Raw genomic sequence first — 21,560 nt, 5'->3', positions numbered from 1 at the left:
GCCAAGCCAGGATGCTAGTGGGGAGGGAGCTCTGCAAGCTGCCCAGCCCAGAGGGTTTCTGGTGTACTCCTTCGGCAGAGGGGCAACAGGAAGCTGGATTGGGAATCCTGCAGGTGTTGGGGCCCTGTGAGAAATGCAGTGATGTTCAACCTTCCACGCCAGGCCTGGGCTGGGCCGGGCCATGGGGTTGGGGTGGGGCTCCTGCTTTGTGCTTCATTTCCCAGAGAACTGGGTAGTGGACTTAGCAATGTAAGTGACTGAGACCTGCACCGGCACTGGCTGCTGTTCCTGTTTGAGGAGCTCAGTGCTTGGCCCTTACTAGTTCTGTCTTCTGCAGCTGGGTTTGCGCTGCCTTGGCCCCCTCTCCAGCGGCCTCTGCAGTAAGGCAAAGGGTCTGGTCCAGCTGGAGCGAGCCTGTGTCCAACTCCCCAGGGCTCCTCCTCCTCCCTGTGGAGGAAGGTGACTGTCAGACCTGGGCCTGACAGGCCATACACAGCTGAGGTGGTGGTTGGTGGGGAGGGGTGTCCGCCCTAGCAGCATCTGCTTTTAGCTCACCACAGTATCCTGAGACCCCTCTGTGGCCTCAGAGCGTCCATCAGTGCTGGGGAGTCCCTGTGCTGAGCCTCCTGGGTGGGTGGGGGGGCTGCAGGGCAAAGGTTACAATGGGGTATTTGGGAGAAAGCTCATCACCATTTCCGCTGCCAGGTAGCCAGCTGCTTAAAAGGCATTCCCGGGCTCCTTTCTTTAACTCCCCACAGCCCTAGCCCAACCACCTTGAGCGCTAGGCCTAACGCTCCACGCAGCTCCCAAGGCAAGGGGAGCCTGACGATCCCGCACTGATCCCCACCTGGGGAGGGGGTATAGTGGGTCTGAGTTTCATCACATGGGTCGCTGGGGGCATATTGGAGTGGCCGAGAACAATGACTCCCTGGAGAGGCCGCTCCGTGAGGCGTGCCAGCAGCAGCGCGCCACCCCCCATCGCCCGGCCTGCCCCGTGGGCGCTGCGTCGGCTGGTCCACCTTAAGCCACAGCGGCACGGCGCTGGCGGGTGGGATTTCCTGCAGGGGGTGGGCCGACCGGGCGCCAGCGCTTCCCTGGGGGCTCCCACTCGGGGAAGGCGGCGCTGGTTCGGCGCCCTGGGCCTCCCCCGGCACCAGTTTGGGCCATGACGCAGAGGGACGCGCCGCCTGCCCTCCTTTCTCTAGCTGTACTCGGTCTACCGAGGGATCAACAACTCTCTGTGAATGCCGGAGGCTCGGGATGAGAGTGGTGGGCCCAGCGTGGAGCAGGGACCAGCAGCCTGCCCCCGGGGACACGCCCAATGCTGTTTAGGGAAAGGGCCGAAAACAGGTCTAGGAGGGGACCCACGTACGCCATAGCGCCGGGACCTGCGGGCCTGGGCCGGGAGCCTAGTTTTCACCGTGGCACCCACCCGACTGGCAAGGCCGCAGGGGTGTGGACGCCTGGCCCGCTTGCCCATTGTGAGGGCTCAGGTCCCTCTTGTGAGAACTTGAAGTTGGGGTCCGCCGGCCTTGCCCGCCCCGTCCCGCCCCCGCCCTAGTTGCCACGCCCCCGCCCCGCCCGCCGCGGCCCCCAGCCGTCCAGTCCACCTTAAGGGGCGCGGTGACATCAGCGCGCTGCCGCCGCCGCCCGTGGGGTGGGATTTCCTCCGCCGCCGCCGCCGCCGCCGCCGCCGCCGCGGGTCCTGCGCCGTGTCCAGCCCGTCTGCCCGACGCCGGCCCGACCCCGGCCGGCCCCGCCCGCCCGGCCCCGGGGAGGGATGCGGCGGCGCGGCGCCCAGGATGCCCCGCAGCCCCGGGACGCGCCTCAAACCCGCCAAGTACATCCCGGTGGCCACGGCCGCCGCGCTGCTGGTCGGTTCCAGCACTCTCTTCTTCGTGTTCACGTGAGTAGGCGCTGCGTCCAGGGCACGGGCGGCGCAGGGGCAGTGAGGGGCAGGGCCCCGCACGGCCTGAGGCTGGGGGACAGCGGCGGGTGGGCCGGACTGGACAAGCCAGAGGGCAGAGGGCAGGGGCAAGGATGGGGTGGGCTGGGCGAGGCGCTGGCTGTAGCAACGTGAGCCCCCACCCTAGGCTGGGTTGCTGAAGCTGGTGCAGGCGTCTCGGAGCACCAGGGAAAGGTGAGTCCTGTGTGGGGATGCTAGTGCTGGCTGGGCACCGCAGGAATGTGCCCAGAGGTACTGGGTGGGAGTTCCAGCCCTGACAGGGGAGTAGGCCAGGCTGTGTAGGGTGTGGCTGCAGCCTTCCCTTCTATGGGGCACACAGGGGACGTGGGCGCCTCTCGTGCCCTCCGGGCTGTCTGCCCCAGGCCAGAGCCAAGTTGTTCTCACGTAGGTGTGGCCTGGCCTGATTCCCACATGCCTGCCTCTTGGCCATTGGTGACCCTTGCCTGGCTCTTGGCTTTCTTTAGGAAGGCTTGGTGGTCGCTGCAGCTAGAGGGCCGGCCTTACCCGGGGTCAGAACTTTGCACAGCTCCACTGTGGCCTGGCCGTGGAGGGCACCTGGACCCTTGAGGCCAGGCCTCCAGTCGCAAGGAGGAAGCAACCAGGCCAGCAGGGCACTGGACACCTCTAGTCTCAATTTCTTCACTGAAGGCCCAGGCTGGCTTGCAGACTAGAATGGCAAGCTGACAGCTCAATCTCCTTTGTGGCCATGGGGTCATCCCAAGGCTCTTTCTGGCACAAAGAAGGGTTGGGGGCTCCAGGCTTCAATCTGCAGACATGCAACCAACTGCCCCTTCTGTAAGTCCATGTGGCTAGGGTACAGACTGGGTGGCCTGAGTGCTGGCTGCTTCTTTCTTGGCGGCCTTGCCCCTGAATGTGTGAGCCTGGTGTGGGGTTGGGCGGGAGTTGCCTAGGGAGAGTGACGATGGCCTCCATGTGCACAGCAAGTCCGCTTGGGCGCCAGTGGAGGCGGGAGAGATCTTCTACCTGGAGGCTGGGGATGGGTGAGCACTGCAGGCTGCCAAGAACGTGTTTAAAAAAGGCCTGTGTGGATGGGCTTATTTCTGGCTTGGGCGAGCCGGTGTGTTCTTGTTGCTTAGATGCTGCTGGGGTAGGGCAGAGAGGGGTGGGTGGGTGGTGGGTGGTCTAGGGAGCCTGCCCCAGGGGGCGCATGCTACTACTGAAGCTTGTCCTTAAAGACCCTTCCTTGATGGGGTGTCTAGCACATTTTCTCACTTCTTGGTCCAATTCAGTGTCCTTTTAGTGACTTTAAAAGCAATGTATGGTTTCTATGAAGAACTTGTGAAAATTAGAGAAAAGATTTTTGAAGAAATTGAAATCAACACCAACGTTCCGTCTCCTGCCTCTCTGGAGGCTCCTCTGCTGGCTGCCACAGCACCTGGGCCTGCTGTAGCTGAGGCTGGTGGCTCACTTGGGTGTGATTTTAGAGGGCCTGTGATGCGGCTGTTCTCGTGAACACAACCCATTGGTTACTTTGGCTCTAGTCAGCCAAGCACCATCTTTTCTTCCTCTTTTTCTAGAACCTGGAGTTCTGGGTTCGGGGGTAGGGGGGTGGGGCTTCTACCTAGAGTCAGCATGGGCCATGCCCTCGCCTTGCCCCACTTGTGGCCCATGCTGACCTTGGCTGGCCCTGCACCAGGGAGGTGTCATGTGTCCCGGCAGTGGGATGGGGGCTCAGGGGCTGGTCATCCAGGTCTGATGTGCAGTGGCCATCTAGAGAGGCTTGGGAGCCTCCCTGCACCCTGACCTTGCCCCTGGCTTGCTCTACCCTGGCTCTGCCGGACTGCTCCAAGACCACTCAGTTCCTGAGAAGGGGGCTCTGCCAGCCCCAGGCCTGTTGATGCCACCTATAGCAGGCGAGCCACTTCTGAAAAGGCAGGGGTCCAGGTGGTTCCCCTCCTCGGGGCAGACCTTTTATCTACCCATGGCCCACCCTTCTGCCCTATCTCTGATACTAGGCCTGCTGTGGCCTCAGACAAGTGCCCAGAGAGGAGAGCAGGCTATTCCTGTGCCCTTTCCACCCTGCCTGTGGGGCTTCCACAATGGGATCCCGTCTTTTCTGAGTATCTCCTGGGTCCCCTCTCTGCATTCAGTAGACATGAATTGGGCCCTTATGTGCCAGGCAGCAAAGGGCAACAGTATCACACAGTGCTGGAAGCTGGGGGCCTAGAGAACTCCATTTCACCAAGAGGGGTGAGCCCACCCCACCTTTGGGCACCTCCCTGGGAAGCTGGGCAGAGGTGGGGTGTGCCCCTTGTGAGAATAGAGTGCTACTGTGGAATGGGCTCTCAGAGGCCTCTCTCCTCCTCCAGGAAGGTGTCCTGGGTTCCTGGTAGGGTTTTTTCCCCCTGGGCCCCAGAAGCCATTTGCATTGTGGTGCAACACTAGGTGGGGTCTGCAGACATCCCCCAGACCCGGCCTCAGTCTCCACCCCTCCCCTCACTGCCCCTTCAGAGCCACATTGCAGGATGATAGGGACCTATGAATGTCAGAGGGTTGCTTGTTGGGCTGCCAGCACCTGGGCTGGGCTGTCTTATCTCTCCGTTTGGGGCATCTGGGATAGGGTGGCTGGTCCTCACCCTAGAACAGCAGGAAGACCTGTGGTCATCACAGCCCACAAGGACAGAACTGTGTCCTCATTGGCGGAGGCGGGGGTAGAAATTCTACGTGAGCTCCCTGCTAAGACCTGCTATGCGTAGCCTCAGGCACCCTGGCCTCTGAGCCTCAGTTTCCCTATCTGCCTAGGTGTCTTCAGGGGTTGGACAGGTGGGTGCAGGTACTCTGAGGTCCAGGACCTCCCCAGTCTGACCCATTGGTCCTGGGAGCCCCATGGGTGAGTGCCACTCTCAGACAGCGGTGCTAATGAAGAACCTGATTTAAATGAAAACTCTGAGTCGAAATTTTCCATTCCACATTTAGCTGTGGCGGACATTCTGCCCCTAAGCCATCCCCCCTCCTCTCGGCGGCGTCTCCCTGCCGGCCCAGACGGGACTCCAGGCCTCAGCTGGGTGGGGCCCACGTTGGTGGCGCATGTCCTGGCCTGTGGCCCTGAAGGAGAGCTTGAAGCCTCAGAGTTGTGCCCCCCAGCCAGAGCCAGCCAGAGGGGCTCATAGGAAAATGTGGCCGGCCAGACACCCCTCTCTGGCCCATGGGGTACAGCCTATCTCTGCCCAACCCTCCTGGCAGGGCAAGCCTAGTGTTCACCGTCAGGCCTGGGTGGGAGTGGGGTGATGTCCCCACAGGCAGAGGGCCCTTCCTACCCTAAGATGGGCACAAGCATGGACCAAGCTCTACCGCCTGCCAGGTCTTGCCTGTGGGAGCATGTGTATCCTCAGGTATCCCCATGTACCCTTGCCTGTCCTCAGGTGTCCTATACGTGCCCCATATACAGGGGAAGAAAGCCCAGGGCTGGCAGCCTTACCTGGGCAGGGCTGGGGGCAGTGCAGGGAGAGGGGTGTCTGTGAACATGTGTTCACATGTGCATACGTGTGAAGGAATGTGCAAGTGTGTGTTCACCCATGTGCACTGTTGCGTGCAGGCAGCGTTCACGTGTGCACCTGCATCTTACATGCAGACGTGATGGCATGTGCGTGTGTGTCTTCCGTGGACTGAGCAGGTTGCGTTTCTGTGTGAACACGCTTCTGTATCTGTGCTTATGTCACGTGCACATGCATACTTGTACGTGTGTGCCTGGAGTGTGTGTGCACTCTTGTGTGCACACACCTGCATCTTCATCTTCTCCCCCTGAGCCCACATGTTTCCTGCATTCTGGACCCTGGCAGGCTGGTCTGTGAGCCAGTCCCCATCAGCCACAGAGAGGCTCCTACGGCAATGCCTGTGTCAAGCCTCGGGGTAGGGATGGGGAAATTGTGGCTTAGGTTTCCCAAGCCTCCCCAACTGTGTACACTGTACCACCTGGGCCTGGCTAAGACTTCACAGAGCCCTCATGGGCAGGCATTCAGGCAGGTGACACCCATGCCAGGCAGGGACTTCCAGCACCTTAGTGCATGCTGTCTAGTCACAGTGCAAATGTCCAAACAGGCCCCTATTGACCTGCAGCTACACCCACTCCAGGCACATCTCATTTGGAGGGACATCAGGGCCCATGGAGGACATGGTAGTACAGCCTGCCTGGGCTGGTGGGGAGCTCTGGTTGGTGCGCGGTTCAGGCCCTGTCTCCCTAGATAGGGCCAGAAGGCAGGCTGGAAGCCCAGCACGATGCAGACTGGCCCCAAGGCCTCTGCACTCAGCTTCTCATTTGTAACGTGGGACGAACAGCAGTGTCCCCCTCCTCGTGGCTGGGAAGGCCAAGCCCACATGTACCTTACAGGGATGGGGTGGGCCTGTGTCCATTCTCCATCTCCCCATCCTTGCCAGCTTGGGACCCCTTGGCCCCTTCCTCTCCCTGAGTATGCTGGTTCCACAGGCATGACGGGCCACACTTGGTCTAATGCTCTGCTCTCAGTGTCCTGAAATTCCCAATAATTGTAAAATAGGGAGCTGACTTTTTATTTTGCACAGAAAATGTAGCCCTCCCTGGAGGTGGTGCAGGCAGCCCATGAGCCCCACCTCTGCCAAGAGGGCTGAGTGGCTCTCTTGGGTGCCTCTCACCTGCTGGTCCTGCCTTGCTGTGCTGACCACTCCATGCCACAGGGCCTGCAGTCCTTGCTGCCGTTAAGTGTTGCCTTTATGTGGGCAGTGCTGGGGAGGGCGGAGGAAATGCTATGAGTTGGGCGGCAGGGCTGGGTGGGGAAGGCCCTCCCAGAAGAAGGAGCCATGCGGACGCAGCCCATGTCCTCATGCCGAGCACCCACCTCCATGGGCTGAGCTCTGGACGAGAGGCAGGGTAATGCGCGGCTCCTGGCCCTGCTGAGGGCTGCTACCGTGGGAAGTGGAATCTTTAAATAGCCTCTTGCTTTCCACTAAAAATAGCGAAGTTCTGCTGCTGCGGAGGTGGTTGCCGGGGTGTCGGGGCTGGCTCCTGGCCAAGGCCAGTGTGGGTGCAGCAGTGTGGCCGCATGCAATGGGTGGCAACGAATGCGTGGGCCCTGTCCTCTGCTGGTGGCCCCATGGTCAGGGCTGCTGGGGGGATCCCCACTAAGCCCGCCACTCCATATATGGCCTAGGTATGGGGAGGGCATGAGCCTCTGTGTGCCCCATGTCACAGAAGCAGGTTCAGGGGCTCAGGCAAGAGATGGGGAGTCTGAGGTCAGAGGGCTTCTCAGCAGCAGAGTGGGTGGATTCAGGGACCTACTGTAGGCTCTGTGGCCTGGGGACTGGTGGATCTCCTGGTAGGTCTCCTCTAGGGCTGGAAGGCAATTTTCAGGGAGGCATGTGATCCCCATGCAGGGAGGCTGTGGAGGGGAACGCTCCTGGAAGGCTTCTGGGAGAGGGGGCGGTCCTGGAACCAGGTGCTGAGAGTGGTGAGATAGAAAGAGTGGGGGTGGTGTGTGTCTCTAGAGCCCCCAACTGTTCTGTGTGGCCATCTGGGGAGTAAAGTGACAAAAAGAAGGGGCTGGCAGGATGGGGATTTGCCCCCCCCTCCATGTATTTACTGACGCAGGACCGGGGCTCCCTACATCCCCAAATCTCCCTGATGACAGGGTCCCACCAGTTTGGGTGAGGCCTGGGGTTGGCCCGAGCTGCCTAGTAGGTCACCGTCCCCTGTCCCCTGCAACATGTGGGCTCTGCAGGTGTGTTCTCATCCTGGGCCCTGGCCTCCACTCTGTGTCCCTGGGACAGGTGGCTCAGGGATAGTCAGGCTGGGGTGAAAAGGTGTATGTGCCCTGCCTTGGCCAGCTGGCCTCTGAGCCTCAGTTTTCCTCCATTATGAGTTCTGTTCCAGACAGCCACAGAGGGGTGCTGGTGTGGGGTCAGAGCTGGCACCCGGGGAGTCTAGATACTGTTCAAAATGCACAAGGCCCTGAGGGCAAGCCAGAGGTGTGGCACGGAATAGCCGAGGCCTCCTGGTGGGCCTACAGCACCGTCCCCCACTCTGTCAAGTTCTGATGGTGGCCCCGTAGGCCACACCACGTGTCCCCAATCCCTCTGTAACCCCAGGCCCAGCTCTCGCCCTGCTGCCCACTGCAGGTGCCCATGGTTGACACGCGCTGTGTCCCCAGCTGTTCCTGTCTACAATGGCATCATCTTCCTCTTCGTGCTGGCCAACTTCAGCATGGCCACCTTCATGGACCCTGGTGTCTTCCCCCGAGGTAGGGCTGCTGAGGCAGCTCATGTGCTCACTTTTGGAGGCACCATGGGGGTTCCCGGTGGGTGAACTGGGCAGAGGCCGGGGAGGGATTCTCCTGCCAGGAAAGTCACCTTCCCAGCTCCTTCCCTGGTCTGCAGCGGACGAGGACGAGGACAAGGAGGACGACTTCCGGGCCCCACTCTACAAGAACGTGGACGTGCGCGGCATCCAGGTCCGCATGAAGTGGTGTGCCACATGCCACTTCTACCGCCCGCCGCGCTGCTCCCACTGCAGCGTCTGTGACAACTGCGTGGAGGTGACCGCCCGCTGCCCCGCACTCCTCCCGCCCCCACGTCCCCTGCCAGCCACACGCCCTGACGCCCCACTCCTGCAGGACTTCGACCACCACTGCCCCTGGGTCAACAACTGCATCGGGCGCCGCAACTACCGCTACTTCTTCTTGTTCCTGCTGTCGCTCAGCGCGCACATGGTGGGCGTTGTGGCCTTTGGCCTGGTCTATGTGCTGAACCACGCTGAGGGGCTGGGAGCTGCTCACACCACCATCACGTATCCTTGGTTCCCACCTGCCGCTCACAGAGGTGGCGTGTGCTGGGAATGAATGCGTTTTGTAGGGGAATAGAGGTTCAGAGGGGTTGGTCGGCTGTCCAGGGACCCCCAGTGTGTGGGTCACTGTCCTCAGACGGGAAAGGAGGGTGTTTGAGACCCTCACAGAGGGTTTTTTGTGTCTTCACCTGTACTATTGGCCTTAACAGGCTAGCATGGCTGTCATGTGTGTGGCCGGCCTGTTCTTCATCCCTGTCATCGGCCTCACTGGCTTCCATGTCGTGCTGGTCACTAGGGGACGCACCACTAACGAGCAGGTGCAACCCTGGTGGGGTGGGGTGTCCACAGTAGGCAGAGAGCTGAGGCTGCCTGGGGACAGTGTGGGGGAGCCCTTGCCTGAGGTAGCTGGAGCAGTTGTGCTAGGAGCAGGCTCCACACTTGTCCCCGTCTCCTGCACGCTCCCTGCCCATAGACACCGCAGCCACTTGGGACTCAAGGACACGTAGGGTGACCTAAGTGAGTGGCACCCCTGGGCTGACCCTGCCCAGGCATCGCCCACAATGACTAGCTCTGAAGAACCCCAGCTGCCCCAAATGTGCCCTGCTTATTTGGTCTGGACTCTGGGTGGCCAGGCTGGCTGAGGGTTCCATGTCCACAGGTGACGGGGAAGTTCCGCGGGGGTGTGAACCCCTTCACCCGAGGCTGCTGTGGGAACGTGGAGCACGTGCTATGCAGCCCCCTGGCTCCCCGGTGAGGCCTAGAGGCAGGGCGGCACGGGGGTCTCTGCCAGGGGTGGGTGGGCAGCCCCAGTCCTTCAGACTAGCCCATTCTGGCTCTTGCCAGGTAGGGTAGGCCCTGCCCTAGTGAGTTCATGGAGGTGGCCTGGCCCTTGACCCCTTTGCCCACTCAGGTATGTGGTGGAGTCGCCCCGGCTGCCCCTGGCTGTGAGCCTGAAGCCGCCCTTTCTCCGGCCTGAGCTCCTGGAGCGAGCAGCACCGCTCAAAGTCAAGCTCAGTGACAATGGGCTGAAGGCCAGCCTGGGCCGTAGCAAGGTAGGAACCTGGGCTGGGCTGGGAGTGGGGGAAGAGGACAGGCTGGAGGAGCCTAGAAGGGCAATTTTAGGGAGGGGTTTTAGGTCTCAGGGAGGCCAGAAGCCATGTCTATTTAGACCTCTAACTCATCTAAACTCCACCCACCACTGACCCACCTCCTCCCAGTCCAAGGGCAGCCTGGAACGCCTGGATGAGAAGCCGCTGGACCTGGGGCCACCCCTGCCCCCCAAGATAGATGCTGGCACATTCGGCAGTGACCTGCAGACACCACGCCCGGGCAGTGCTGGTGAGGTGGGGGCAGCCAAATGCGGGGGAAGGGGCAGTTATAGGCCAACCTTCACCAACCCCCACCCAACTCCAGTCTGACAGTTGTCTGCCTCCCCAGAGAGCGCCCTGTCGGTGCAGAGGACCAGCCCCCCGACGCCTGCCATGTATAAGTTTCGGCCAGCCTTCTCCACGGGGCCCAAGTCTCCCTTCTGCGGGCCAGGCGAGCAGGTGAGGAAGCCTGGCTCGCCCATAGGAGCCCCACCTACCCTGGTAACTGCAGGGCCCTGTGTAGCAGGACCCTGGCCTGTAGCCACTGGGATCTGGGGGCCTTGAAGCCCAGCACAGTGTCCTGGAAGGGGCTGGCAAAGGCAGTCCTGGTCCAGTGTCTCTATCCCTTAGCTGACACTGCCTGGTGGGTGGCTGCCTCTGGAGCAGTGTGTAGGGATGCCTGGAATTCCACCGTTGGTCACTCTGTAAGGCCCACAGAAAGTCTTCAGAAGAATTTGAGAATTGTTCAAGAAAGTATATTCAGCAGTCAGCAGTGCTGGACGGCCTGAGGAATGACCCAGAGGGTGTTCCTGGGCACCATCCCTCCTTCAGGGCTAGCCTGAGGGCCCTACCCTGGAGACACCTCTCCCCTGAGTCCATGTCCTGTTGTCCTTCCTCTGGGGCCCTCGTAGGGCAGGGCAGTGAATCTGGGCCTTCCTCACAGGTGTGTGTGTGGCCCTGCCCCCTAGGAGGGTCAGCTCTGCTTGGGGATGGGGGGCTCAGGTGCCCGTCCCACCGTCACCTCTTTCCTGGTACTCCCCTGGATCCCGTGGAGGAACTGGTCTGCTTGGCCACATGTACCGAGGCCACACCTCTTTGGATTTTGAGGTTCCTGAGGCTTTTGTTCTCAGCCCAAGTCCACGTGCCTCAATCACAGATGCTAGAAGAGGCCTCTCCCTGGGCTGGGTGGGCTCCTAGGGCCCAACCTGGTGTCTCCAGCAGCCCCCTCTGGCCTTATGCTGCAGAGCTGTTCCCTGACAGTCATGGGGCACTTGGGGACAGGGTCCGTGTCACTGTGTAGCGTTAGAGCTCTTCGTGGCCCAGCTCTCAGGGCCATGGTGCTGTCATGGGTGTGGCCATGGCTCCCTCCTCCCCACCTGAGTGTGGACAGCAGCAAGCCAGGATGGCCTTCCCTTGGTGGAGTCTTTCAGGGGCCACCATGCTGTTCCACTCTGTCCTGGCTTCCCTCTGAGGTGGGCCCAGGACCGGTGGGTAGCCAGGGGACAAGAGCATCTTGAACCGCATGTGGGCTGTGCCTGCTGCCAAGGTGCTATCCCTGGGACCGCAACCTCCCTGTGGGTACAGCCTCCCTGGGACCACAGCCTCCCTGGGACTGTAGCCTCCCTGTGGGCGCAGCCTCCCTGGGACCACAGCCTCCCTGTGGGCGCAGCCTTCCTGGGACCATAACCTCCCTGTAGGTGCAGCCTCCCTGGGACCACAACCTCCCTGTGGGTGCAGCCTCCCTGGGACTGCAGCCTCCCTGTGGGCGCAGCCTCCCTGGGACCACAGCCTCCCTGTGGGTGCAGCCTCCCTGGGACCATAACCTCCCTGTGGGTGCAGCCTCCCTGGGACCACAACCTCCCTGTGGGTGCAGCCTCCCTGGGACCACAGCCTCCCTGTGAGCGCAGCCTCCCTGGGACCATAACTTCCCTGTGGGTGCAGCCTCCCTGGAACCACAACCTCCCTGTGGGTAGAGCCTCCCTGGGACCATAATCTCCCTGTGGGTGCAGCCTCCCTGGGACCATAGCCTCCTATAGGTAGATTGCCTGTGGCAGCAGATGGAACAGCGAGTGGGCACAGCTGACCCTGCTGTTCTCCCCACAGGTCTCAGGCCCTGACTCACTGACCCTGGGGGACGACAGCATCCACAGCCTGGACTTCGTGTCCGAGCCCAGCCTGGACCTCCCTAACTATGGGCCCAGCAGTCTGCACACGGCCTACCCTCCGTCCCCGCCACTCAGCGCCTCTGACGCCTTCTCGGGTGCCCTGCGCTCCCTGAGCCTCAAGGCCGCAGGCCGGCGGGGTGGGGACCATGTTGCCCTGCAGCCTTTGCGCTCAGAGGGTGGGCCCCCCACACCCCACCGCAGCATCTTCGCCCCCCACGCACTGCCCAACCGCAATGGCAGCCTGTCCTATGACAGCTTGCTCAACCCTGGCTCTCCTGGCAGCCACACCTGCCCAGCCCACCCTTCCGTCGTTGGCGTGGCTGGCTACCGCTCACCCTACCTGCACCCTGGGGCAGTGGGTGACCCACCACGGGCCCCGCCCCGCAGCTTCAGCCCTGTTCTGGGCCCCCGGCCGCGGGAGCCTTCGCCCGTGCGCTACGACAACCTGTCCAGGACCATCATGGCATCCATCCAGGAGCGCAAGGACAGGGAAGAGCGTGAGCGGCTGCTTCGCTCTCAGGCCGACTCGCTCTTCGGAGACTCGGGTGTCTATGATGCGCCCAGCTCCTACAGCCTGCAGCAGGCCAGCGTGCTGTCTGAGGGCCCCCGTGGGCCAGTGCTGCACTATGGCTCCAGGGACGACCTCATGGCGGGGCCTGGCTTTGGAGGTGCTCGCAATCCCGCCCTGCAGACCTCACTGTCCTCGCTGTCGAGCTCCGTGAGCCGGGCACCACGGACGTCGTCCTCCTCCCTGCAGGCCGACCAGGCCAACAGCACTGCAGGGACTCGGCCCAGCAGCGGTTCGCACAGGTCACCCTCGCGCCAAGGCCTGCCTTCCCCACCTGGCACTCCCCACTCACCCTCCTTCTCGGGCCCCAAAACTGTCGCCTTCATCCACACGGACCTCCCGGAGCCGCCCCCCTCGCTGGCCATGCAAAGGTGGGTGCCTGGAGGTGTGGGTGGGCTTCCTGGAGTGGGGCAGCCTCCTAGTTGCCAGTGAGGCCCTTCTTGGCTGGGCATTCACGGGTTGTCCCAGAGGCCTGTGGTGGCTCTAGGGCTAGGGCAGGGATGGTGGGCCTTATCTTGCCTTGAGCCCCCTGGTCAGCCTGTGGGTATGGCCCAGCTCCAAGGACACCCTGGGCACACTGGGGAATGGGCAGGAGCATTTGTGTGTCTTTCTCCCAGAGCTGGCACAGACCCAGCATGTGTGTGGTCCTTGGGCTGGTGCCGAGCGGCAGCTCCTGCCTTCCCAGGCTATGGCTCTGTCCTTCCTGGACACTGTGCCCCTGTTTACGCAGGTCTCTTCCTGAGCCTGCTTTGCTGTATTTCAGGGAAGCTGAGGCTGGGGACAGCACCTTGCCTCAAAACATGCCATCCTACATGGCCCTCAGTGAGGCATGTAGTCTTCAGAACAGGAGTGTCCCTGCTCATAGATGGGGAGACTAAGGCCCAGACAGTCCAGGCTAGCTCAGGCCCCAAGAAGGGTGGCAGCAGAGGACATGGGCCCCATAGCCCCAGAACAGGCTTGGTGGTTTTCTGTTGGCAGATGAAACCCCAGGGGTGGACCCCAGCTCAGGCCACTTGGCCATAGAGGGGCTTGGGGCTCAGCAGTCTGGTTCTGAGCAAGGCTTTCCCACCCCCCCTACCACCTAGAGCCCATTTGTCTTTATACGTCAGGGAGGGGGGCGCTGTTGAGGTATGACAAATGGGGAGCCTAAGACCCAGAGGGTGGCCGTTGGTGAGGTGGGGACAGCAGCCAGGGATGTGGGGCTGCCCCAGGAACATCAGAAGTCTGTCAGCTCCCTCCCTAGGATGGACCCAAGGAAGATGGCCAGACATGGTGGCCACCAGGATACCCAGCCCAGGATGGGGTGGGATGGGGCCCCAGGTCTCAGGCCAGTGGCTGAGCCAGTGCCAGCTAGGAGGGACTGATGGACCAGGAGGGCGGTGGCAGTTCTGACTACGTCCGTCTGCCCTTGATGGCTCGGCCCTCCACGGGCAGTCTCTGCAACACCTCTCACCAGGCTTAGAAGGGAGGATGGGGCTTGCCTGGGGCCCCAGGACGCAGGGCTGTGACAGCCAGGGCTCTAGTCCACATCTGCGTCGTCTTTGTCCCATTGCCTCCGCTGTCCTGTGTCCCTGCGTGGTCCTGTGTTCACCGTGTGTGTACGTGTATGTGCTTGTTTTGATGCAGGGACCACCCTCAGCTGAAGACCCCCCCAAGTAAGCTTAACGGGCAGTCCCCGGGCCTGGCCCGGCTGGGGCCTGCCTCTGGCACCCTGGGGCCCTCCGCCAGCCCTGCCCGGCACACGCTGGTTAAGAAGGTATCCGGCGTGGGTGGGACCACGTATGAGATCTCAGTGTGAGGACTGACCACCACCCACCAGCCGTGGCACCACGGGGACCAGGACCCCCAGCGGCCCTCCCCCCACCGACTTCTCTGCCCCAGGGACAGGAGGCCACCTCGGCCAGTGTGGATGCGTCAGCAGGAGAGACCGTCGCACCTCCACAGCTTGTCCCAAGCCCTCCGTCTGTCCATCCACTCGTCTGTTCTTGGGGAAGGCGAGATCCCAGCCCTGGCTGGCCAAGGGTCACTGGGCCATGGGGCTGTGCATCTAGGCCCTGTCCCACAGCTGCGGCAGCAAGGGAGCCCCAGACTGCATCAGCAGGGCCCTTCTCACTCAGGCTCTGCCTGTACTCCATCACCTGTGTCCCAGGTTGTAGCCAGGCCAGTCCCTGATGTCCTAAGGCCCCACCCTCTTCCCTTACAGATGTGTCCCTGAGGCCCAGAGGCATACAGAAGTGCCCAGGCCCCCCGCCACCCTCCTGGCACAGCCTGCGGGCTCTGGGACCCAAGGCCTTGCTGGGCTGCTCCTAACACGTTGCCTTTCACAGACCCCACTGGAAGCTTGTAGCTTGGCAAGGCTGGTGCTTCTTTAGAGTCCAGCCCAGTCTACTCTGGGTTGTGCCAGACGGGTGGACAGACGGCCAGCCAAACAGCTAGCTGTGGTAGGGGTCCCAGCTCCATGTGTCCCGTCTCGCCCGGCCAGTGGGCTCGTGTCCCCATGTCTGTGTGCTGAGCCACTATGCTGTGTCCGACGTGTTAGCGCTCTGGCCGCTGCTGTCCCTTTCATTGAAGCCTTAACCTCTGCTTTATGCTCTTGCGGGAGGCCACAGAGGGCAGGTGGGAGCAGGTGTAGGGTGATGCTGCCACAGGGTTGGGTGACACCCTGAGCCCTCTCCCTAGCCCTCAGGCCCTCCCTGCCAGACGGATAGTCCCCACCCCCGGCATGCCTCGAGCCCCAGCCCTGGCCCGGCGGCAGCGCACGGCAGCGCACACCGCACGGAAAGCACATCGGGGAGGGGTCAGTGCTTCCCCTGGAGTCAGGGACCTGAGTAAGCACACGACAGCACCTGCTTGCGTTGTGTCTGTTTTATGTTTTTATATCTACATCTATATATCTATAATTTTATTAAAAAAAAAAGAAAAAGAGTCATTTTGATTCTTTCCTTGGACAAAACCAGGGCTGTTGCTGCAGGGGCCTAGGGCTGGGGAGGATAGGCTCGGGTTCCAACGGACGGCTGGCTTGCTGTGGTGCTCCGAGTCCATAGGCCTTCTGGACATTTCTGCTGACTTCAGCGAGTCAGAGGCTCGGGAAGCAGTGACTTGCCAGCGGGTCTTTAGCAGCAAGTGTGAGGGTCTCTCCGGCCAGGTCTGCGTCATTTCTGGCCATAATGGAGTGTTCCCCTCCAGGGGACCTGGGAACCCAGGAGTGTGGGGGTCGGGGATGACTGTGCAGGGCGCCTGCTAGCCCAGGGTCCTAAGTCCACACACCTGCTGGAATTCTCTCCTGCCGCCAAATGCAGTGGCTGGGCTGGGGAGTGTTGGGGATCCACGCTTTCAGGGCTGGGGCTGGGAGGCATGTGGGGCTCAGGGGGACCCCAACGGAGGTGCCCTGAGCCTCAGCCTGCAGCCCCGCCCAAGCTGACCTGCACTTTCTGCTTCTCTCTCATGGAATGCCCTGGCCTGCAGGGGGCGGATTGGCACCTGCAGCCGTGGATGGGGGCGACGCGGCCCGCCCAGGGTGCCCCCCGGGCTACACCTGTGCCACCTTGGCCGCCCTGAGGACCGCCCACCGCTGCGGGACCCCTGGAGCCCAGCTCCTGGGGTGCCCCCCCGCGGGGCCATGTGCCGCCTGCACTTGGCTGCGTCCAGCCTTTTCCCCAGCCTCTCGGGCCCCTAGCAGGATGCCAAGTAGGCAGCTCTGGAGCCCGTGCCAGCCCCGCTGGGGACCCAGGAGGCCCTGAAGCCGTGGACCCTGGGCAGGGCTGGGTGTGGGCTGAGGGATCTCTCTACCAGCCACAACTTGACTGATTCCCACCCTGCCAGGGCCCATGACCCTGTGTCCATGTGACCTCAGGAAGTCCCCAACCTGCTGCAGGGGGTCCAACACCCCATAAGGGTGGCCCTGGAGTTGCTGGGACCAGTGAACCTTCGCCCCAGCCTCCCTGCCCAACCAAGCACTTTAGATGAAACCACTTCCTCCCTAGGGAGCCCAGGCCTCTGTGGGTTGGGCCGGGGGGGTCTCAGGTTGCCCTGCAGGTCACTGCACTACCCCCAACCCTGTCCCCAGCACAGGAACAGATGCCTTAACTTCCTGCAGCCTCCAGCCTGGTGAGCTGCCAACCCTCTTACCTGCTCGCTGAGTCCCCCTGACCAGCTCTGCCCCATCCCACCTGGGCTGCCCTCACCCAGAGATAATGCACCTGGGAGCCCAGAGGGCCCGCAGCCCACAGCCCTGCAGTCCCCAAGTCCACTCGGCCTGGGTGCCCCAGATTGGAGCAAGGTGGTGTCCTGACCAGCCCTTCTGCATAGGGTCCCTGTCCTGGGGTCCGCTCTGGGTAGTGGCTCCATTTCTTCCATTTTGGGACAAGATAGCCACAAAGCTATTCTCTATTGTTCTAAAGGGTACCCCCAATTCAATTCCCCAAATAAAGTTTTGGTGTTTATCTCCACAGCTCTGTCTACCAGTGTGGTCTTCTCATCTGGTCTGCCAGGAGCCTGGGCTGGGGAGGAGACGGGCTGGTGGGGGGTGGCTGGGTGAGATCCTGGGGTTACATGAGGGCCTGGGGAGGGGATGAGATGGGGGGCAGTGGTGGATGAGTGGGGATGAGGGGTTACCTGAGGGGCTTGAGAGCAGATTCAGGACTGAGAACCTGACCTCTGAGGTCCTGGGGTAGGGACAGGACATGGCTCAGGGGACAAGGCCCAAGGAGCCCAGGTCCTCTGCTGTTGCTGTCAATGGAGACCCTCTCGCAACACCCCAGGGCTCAGTGCCCTGTGGAGGGGCTATCCTCTGGAGGGTCCCCCACAGCCAGATTGGGTGCCTCAGGAGGTGTAGAGCCCCCAGCCCCCTCCGTTTCCATGGAAACAAGTTCACAGACCATGAGTGTCACAACTCTATGTCCAGCCGCAGGCCCAGCCCTCAGGACAGACCCTGCCTCCACCCTTCTCCGTAGCTCCTGGTGGGGACCGTGCGTGGCAGTGCCGTGGGCAGGGGCCGGCAGGGCCACTGGGCACCCGGGGCAGCGCTGGCCACCTGGCCTCCTCCTCGCTGGGGCCGCTGGGCCTCTGGCCTAGAAGGGCAGGAAGTCGTCCACCTCGAGGCGCAAGAAGGGGCCAAGCAAGGCCCGGAGCTTCCACACGGCGGCGCGGCTCAGCAGGGGCGGTACCAGCCCCTCGAAGGGCGCAGGGTCCACCACGTACACGTAGGCGGCGGTGCAGGCCAGCAGGGCGCCCAGCAGCAGCCTCAGTGCCAGCAGCCTGCGGGCGGCGGCGGTCAGGGGCAAGGGGCGCCTGTGGGGATGGTCCCAGGGGTAGGCTTTGCCCGCTCAGTGACCTACCAGAGCTGGCTCGTCAGGCCCTCGGAACATCCCAGCTGCGGCCTCCCTTTCTGTTGGGGAGGGGCCAGGTCAGATCCTGCCTGGGTCAGGGGACACCCCCCCTTACCTTCTCCTGCCCTCCTTCATGTTCCAGGATGGCTCTGGTCTCTGTTCCCCAGAGAGGCCTCCCTTCACCTGCCCCCTCGCAGGGCCCATGGTGGGAGGTGTCCCTGCACTGCAAGGGGCATGGGGTGGGGCTCACCGCCATGCACGCCATCTGCTGCTCCTTCCTTGCCTGGGCACGGCACTGGGCCCGCTCCCTGCAGGGACACACCGTCAGAGCCCCTCTTCCCTGCCTCTCACCCTTAGCCTGGCACCATCCCCTGGATTGGTGGCACACAGCTGGGGGTCACGGGGTGCACCACCCGGGACTGGTGCACATAGGCCCTACCCCCACAGCCCCTGCCCCAGGACCCTGGATAGGTCCAGGCTATCTAGACCAGGACACCTTTCCCTGTCTAGGCCTTGGTATCCCTGCCCTTGCATGTCACCCCAGAATCTCCAGCTGGATGTCCTCCATCTGATCCAGCACACCCCGGATGTCCTTCTTGAGGTTCTAGGGGTCAGAAGAGGTGAGTAAGGTGGGCCCTCCCCATGACCCCCTGCCACCCTCCCTGCCTCTCACTCTCAACCCTTGTCCTCCCAAGTGTCACCTGTTGGGGACCTACCAGGAGCCCGGTGGCTTGGTTGTTCAGGGCCATGTGCACCTCAGCCACACCATCCCAGACCTGGGGGCAGGGGAAGCAGGGTTACACATGCAGAGTAGGACCCACAGGAGGGTTCCCTAGCACCTCCTCCTACTCCAGCCAGGTGGGCACCTCAGTGATGGCCATCTTCTTCCTCTCAAAGGACAGTCGGATTTGCTGCAGCTCATTCTGTGGGAGGGACAGCAGGGTGACCAGCCCTCCCCCAGGCATACCTGGGACGGCTGTACCTCCGTACAGGTATGGGACTACTGCACACAGGACCCTCCCTCAGCCCTTCCCCAGGCCTACCTGGGACTGCTGCACAAAGGCCTCATGCCCCCGGCACAGCTCCTGCCTCAGCAGCTGCAGAGGTGCCCTGTCCTCCATGGTCGGGGTGCCAGCTGGCTCAGGGGGCTATGGGAGAGCCTCAGTTTAGCCCCAAGGCCATGGACTAAGGAGGACATGCTGCGTGAGGCCCCAGGGTCCCTTCCACCAGCCCACCACACTGTGCTTACCCAGGCCAGGGCTGTGCAGCTGGAGTGCTCAGGACAGAGGGGCAGGAACGGTTGCCCTGGCCCCAGGAGGGCCCCCAGCTGCTCCCGAAGGTCATGGTTCTGCCTTTTCTGGAGGTGGGAGACAGAGGTACGCCTGTCACAGCCACGCCCTGGGAGGAGGGCACAGGGCCCACTGCCCGGGCAACGCCTCACCAGGCTGTGGTTCTCCTGCTCCAGGTGGAGAAAGGACTGTTCTGCAGACCCCAGCGGTCGGCCCTGGAGTGGGGAGGGGACTGCCCTGGGCGGCAGGGGTGTGCATGGGCAGGGTCTGGACCCTGAGCTGGGGGGGGGGCCCTTCCTGAAAGCCCCCTGCTCTCGGCCTGAGTGCAGGGGCCAGCCCCACCCTAGCCCTGCCCCTACTTCTTGTCTTTTCCCCTCAGCGTTTCTTGCTCTCGGCTGCGACTGCGACGTCTCTCCCTCTTTGTTGGAGAGGAAGATCTTGGCAGCCTCACCCCCCACCCTGGGCCCCCCACCCCCTATCCCTGGGGCTGAGAAAGGCCTCTCAGGCTCCAATGAGTGAGCAGAGGTGAGGGGGACCAGGCAGGGCCATCTTACAAATCCCTGGCAGGGCTGGTCCTGGCATCCTCCGTGGCTGCTCAAGGCTGGGGCTGGGGGACACGGTGGGTGGGAGTGGCCGCAGGGGCCCAGGGTTTTCGGCCCCTCCATCCCTCCCTGTGACCCCTTCCTGACCCCAGGTTCAGGCTCTGGCCTGGCCCAACCTGCCACCCTCTTACTGAGGACACTCTGGGGTCCCACTGGCTCCCAGGCTGCCCCAGACGACCATCACAAAGGCTGGGTGCAGCCAGGGAGGTCATAATGGGGCAGGCTGTGGCTGCAGCCAAGTCTGGGCCCCTCCCACCAGCCCTGGTCCTGAAGTCCCCCTACCTGGATGCCTTCCTCTGCTCTCCATTCCCCCTCCCCCGTGGCTATTTTTTCTTAAAACATAACACACAGGGTTAAAAAAAAATCAAATAACAAAACAGGTGTCCAGAGCAAGGCTCTCTCCCACCTGTGTCTCATTCCACCCACCAGCCCCAATTCAAGTTCCTCTGGGAAGCTTCCCCTGCCCTGTGCAGCCAGGCATGCCCCCCCATTCCTTTCACACAGGAGAGATCCCCCTACAGCCTGGCTTTTTAAAAACTAATGTATCTCTGAGTTTTTTTCCCCTCCTAAATAATCTTTTGACCATTTATTGAACTTTCTGCTGGGTCCTGGAAGTGCCATTCATATCCTGTTTGTGGGTGGGAAAACTGAGGAACGAAGTCCTTTCAGACCTCTCTGAAGGCCACGCGGTTGTTCCTGGTAGAGCCAAGTTCAAACTTGCTCTTCACCACTTTGGGGGCCTTTTGGAAACTGCAGAGCACTCCGATGGGGTGCCTGAGTCAGGCCCCTGGTCTGGCTGTCATCCTTCACCCAGTGTCCCACCACACCATGGGCCCACCGCCCCTCACGGCCACTGTGTTCCCTCTCTCGGCTCTGTCAGTCCACACCCTCAGGAAGCTGGCTCAGCCCTGGTATGCTTAAGATGACTGTCTCTCCGCTCCAGGCATCCTTAGTGCTCTGCATGTGACCACATCTCCTAATCAGAAGCGGGTCCCTCTGTACTCCCTGGTTCTGGCCAGCCTTGGACTCTGGCCAGTGGGCTGCTAACTGAGCTATCTCGAGTGTACATTTGCAAGATACCTTAGGCCCTCATTTCTCTCTTGGCTCTGAGGACTCCCCTCCTACCAGGAGGCCTGAACTGGGCTGCAAGATGAGAGATTGTCCTATCCGGTCCCCAGTGGACTGAAGATGGTGGACCAGCCCAGTGAGACCCCCAGAGAGCCGGCCCTAGGGCCAGCCAAGTCTCAGACCATACACCACTGAGCCCCAGGCTAAATCACGATTGTTTTCACTGTTGGGCTTCGGAGTGAGTGGTCTGTCACCCAGGAATAGATAGGTGAAGCTTCACAGATCTGGAAGCATCTAACTCTGACCTCATGCCGGCTGGATGTTGGGGAGAGAATCAGGTCCAAGGACATTTTCCCATGGGTATTCAAGGGTCAGCCTGCTCGTGCCCTCTTTGTCCTCTGTGGCTGTGGGAGTTTGTGGTGACTAAAGGTGTTTCCTCAGTGAGATTGTTCTACCCTGAGGCTCCATGTTTCTTGGATAAAATTTCTTCTGCTTACTCTGCTCATCTGGGAACTCCCAGCAGGCAGATTTTGGGCCTTTTTGATGGATCTTATGAATTCTTTTTTCTATAGGTCTTTGTGACTTGTGGGTAGATTTCCCTGAATCCTAACACACTCCATTTTTTAAAAACCTGTTTTGAATCCCAGCAGTCATGTTTTTAATTTCCAAGCCATCTCTACTATTCCTTGAGTGCCTCCTGTTCTTGGTTCAGTGC

At 61.8% G+C, this 21,560-nt stretch overlaps 2 protein-coding genes across 7 annotated transcripts; one reads left to right on the top strand and one right to left on the bottom strand.

The window, feature by feature from the left end:
• The first annotated feature begins 1,078 nt into the window (after window positions 1-1,078).
• ZDHHC8 (zinc finger DHHC-type palmitoyltransferase 8) lies at window positions 1,079-17,019 on the top strand. 6 transcript variants are annotated; one of them, XM_053586940.1, is made up of 12 exons: window positions 1,079-1,906; window positions 2,094-2,140; window positions 8,075-8,196; window positions 8,333-8,490; window positions 8,569-8,741; window positions 8,953-9,055; window positions 9,397-9,488; window positions 9,649-9,790; window positions 9,956-10,076; window positions 10,176-10,285; window positions 11,930-12,930; window positions 16,025-17,019. In XM_053586940.1, the coding sequence occupies exons 1-12, from the start codon at window positions 1,781-1,783 to the stop codon at window positions 16,233-16,235; spliced, it is 2,406 nt and encodes an 801-aa protein (XP_053442915.1). In that variant the 5' UTR covers window positions 1,079-1,780; the 3' UTR covers window positions 16,236-17,019. The 6 variants fall into 6 exon arrangements, with proteins under 6 accessions (XP_053442915.1, XP_053442916.1, XP_053442918.1 ...); XM_053586941.1 differs by lacking the exon at window positions 16,025-17,019 and adding an exon at window positions 14,186-15,480; XM_053586943.1 differs by lacking the exon at window positions 2,094-2,140 and having other exon boundaries at window positions 16,025-17,018.
• Window positions 17,020-17,628: 609 nt separating this feature from the next.
• CCDC188 (coiled-coil domain containing 188) lies at window positions 17,629-19,840 on the bottom strand. The gene is made up of 9 exons (XM_053586916.1): window positions 19,328-19,840; window positions 19,136-19,243; window positions 18,930-19,034; window positions 18,753-18,809; window positions 18,603-18,662; window positions 18,426-18,490; window positions 18,137-18,194; window positions 17,896-17,945; window positions 17,629-17,815 (listed from the first exon to the last, which is right to left on the bottom strand). Exons 1-9 carry the CDS (start codon window positions 19,838-19,840, stop codon window positions 17,629-17,631), a joined length of 1,203 nt encoding a protein of 400 aa, XP_053442891.1.
• Between the last annotated feature and the right edge of the window lie 1,720 nt (window positions 19,841-21,560).

The sequence above is a fragment of the Nycticebus coucang genome, chromosome 4, assembly GCF_027406575.1.
Source record: "Nycticebus coucang isolate mNycCou1 chromosome 4, mNycCou1.pri, whole genome shotgun sequence".
Classification (NCBI taxonomy): domain Eukaryota; kingdom Metazoa; phylum Chordata; class Mammalia; order Primates; family Lorisidae; genus Nycticebus; species Nycticebus coucang.
The sequence above is the reverse complement of the archived record's forward strand: the minus strand, read 5'-3'. Positions and strand labels throughout refer to the sequence as shown.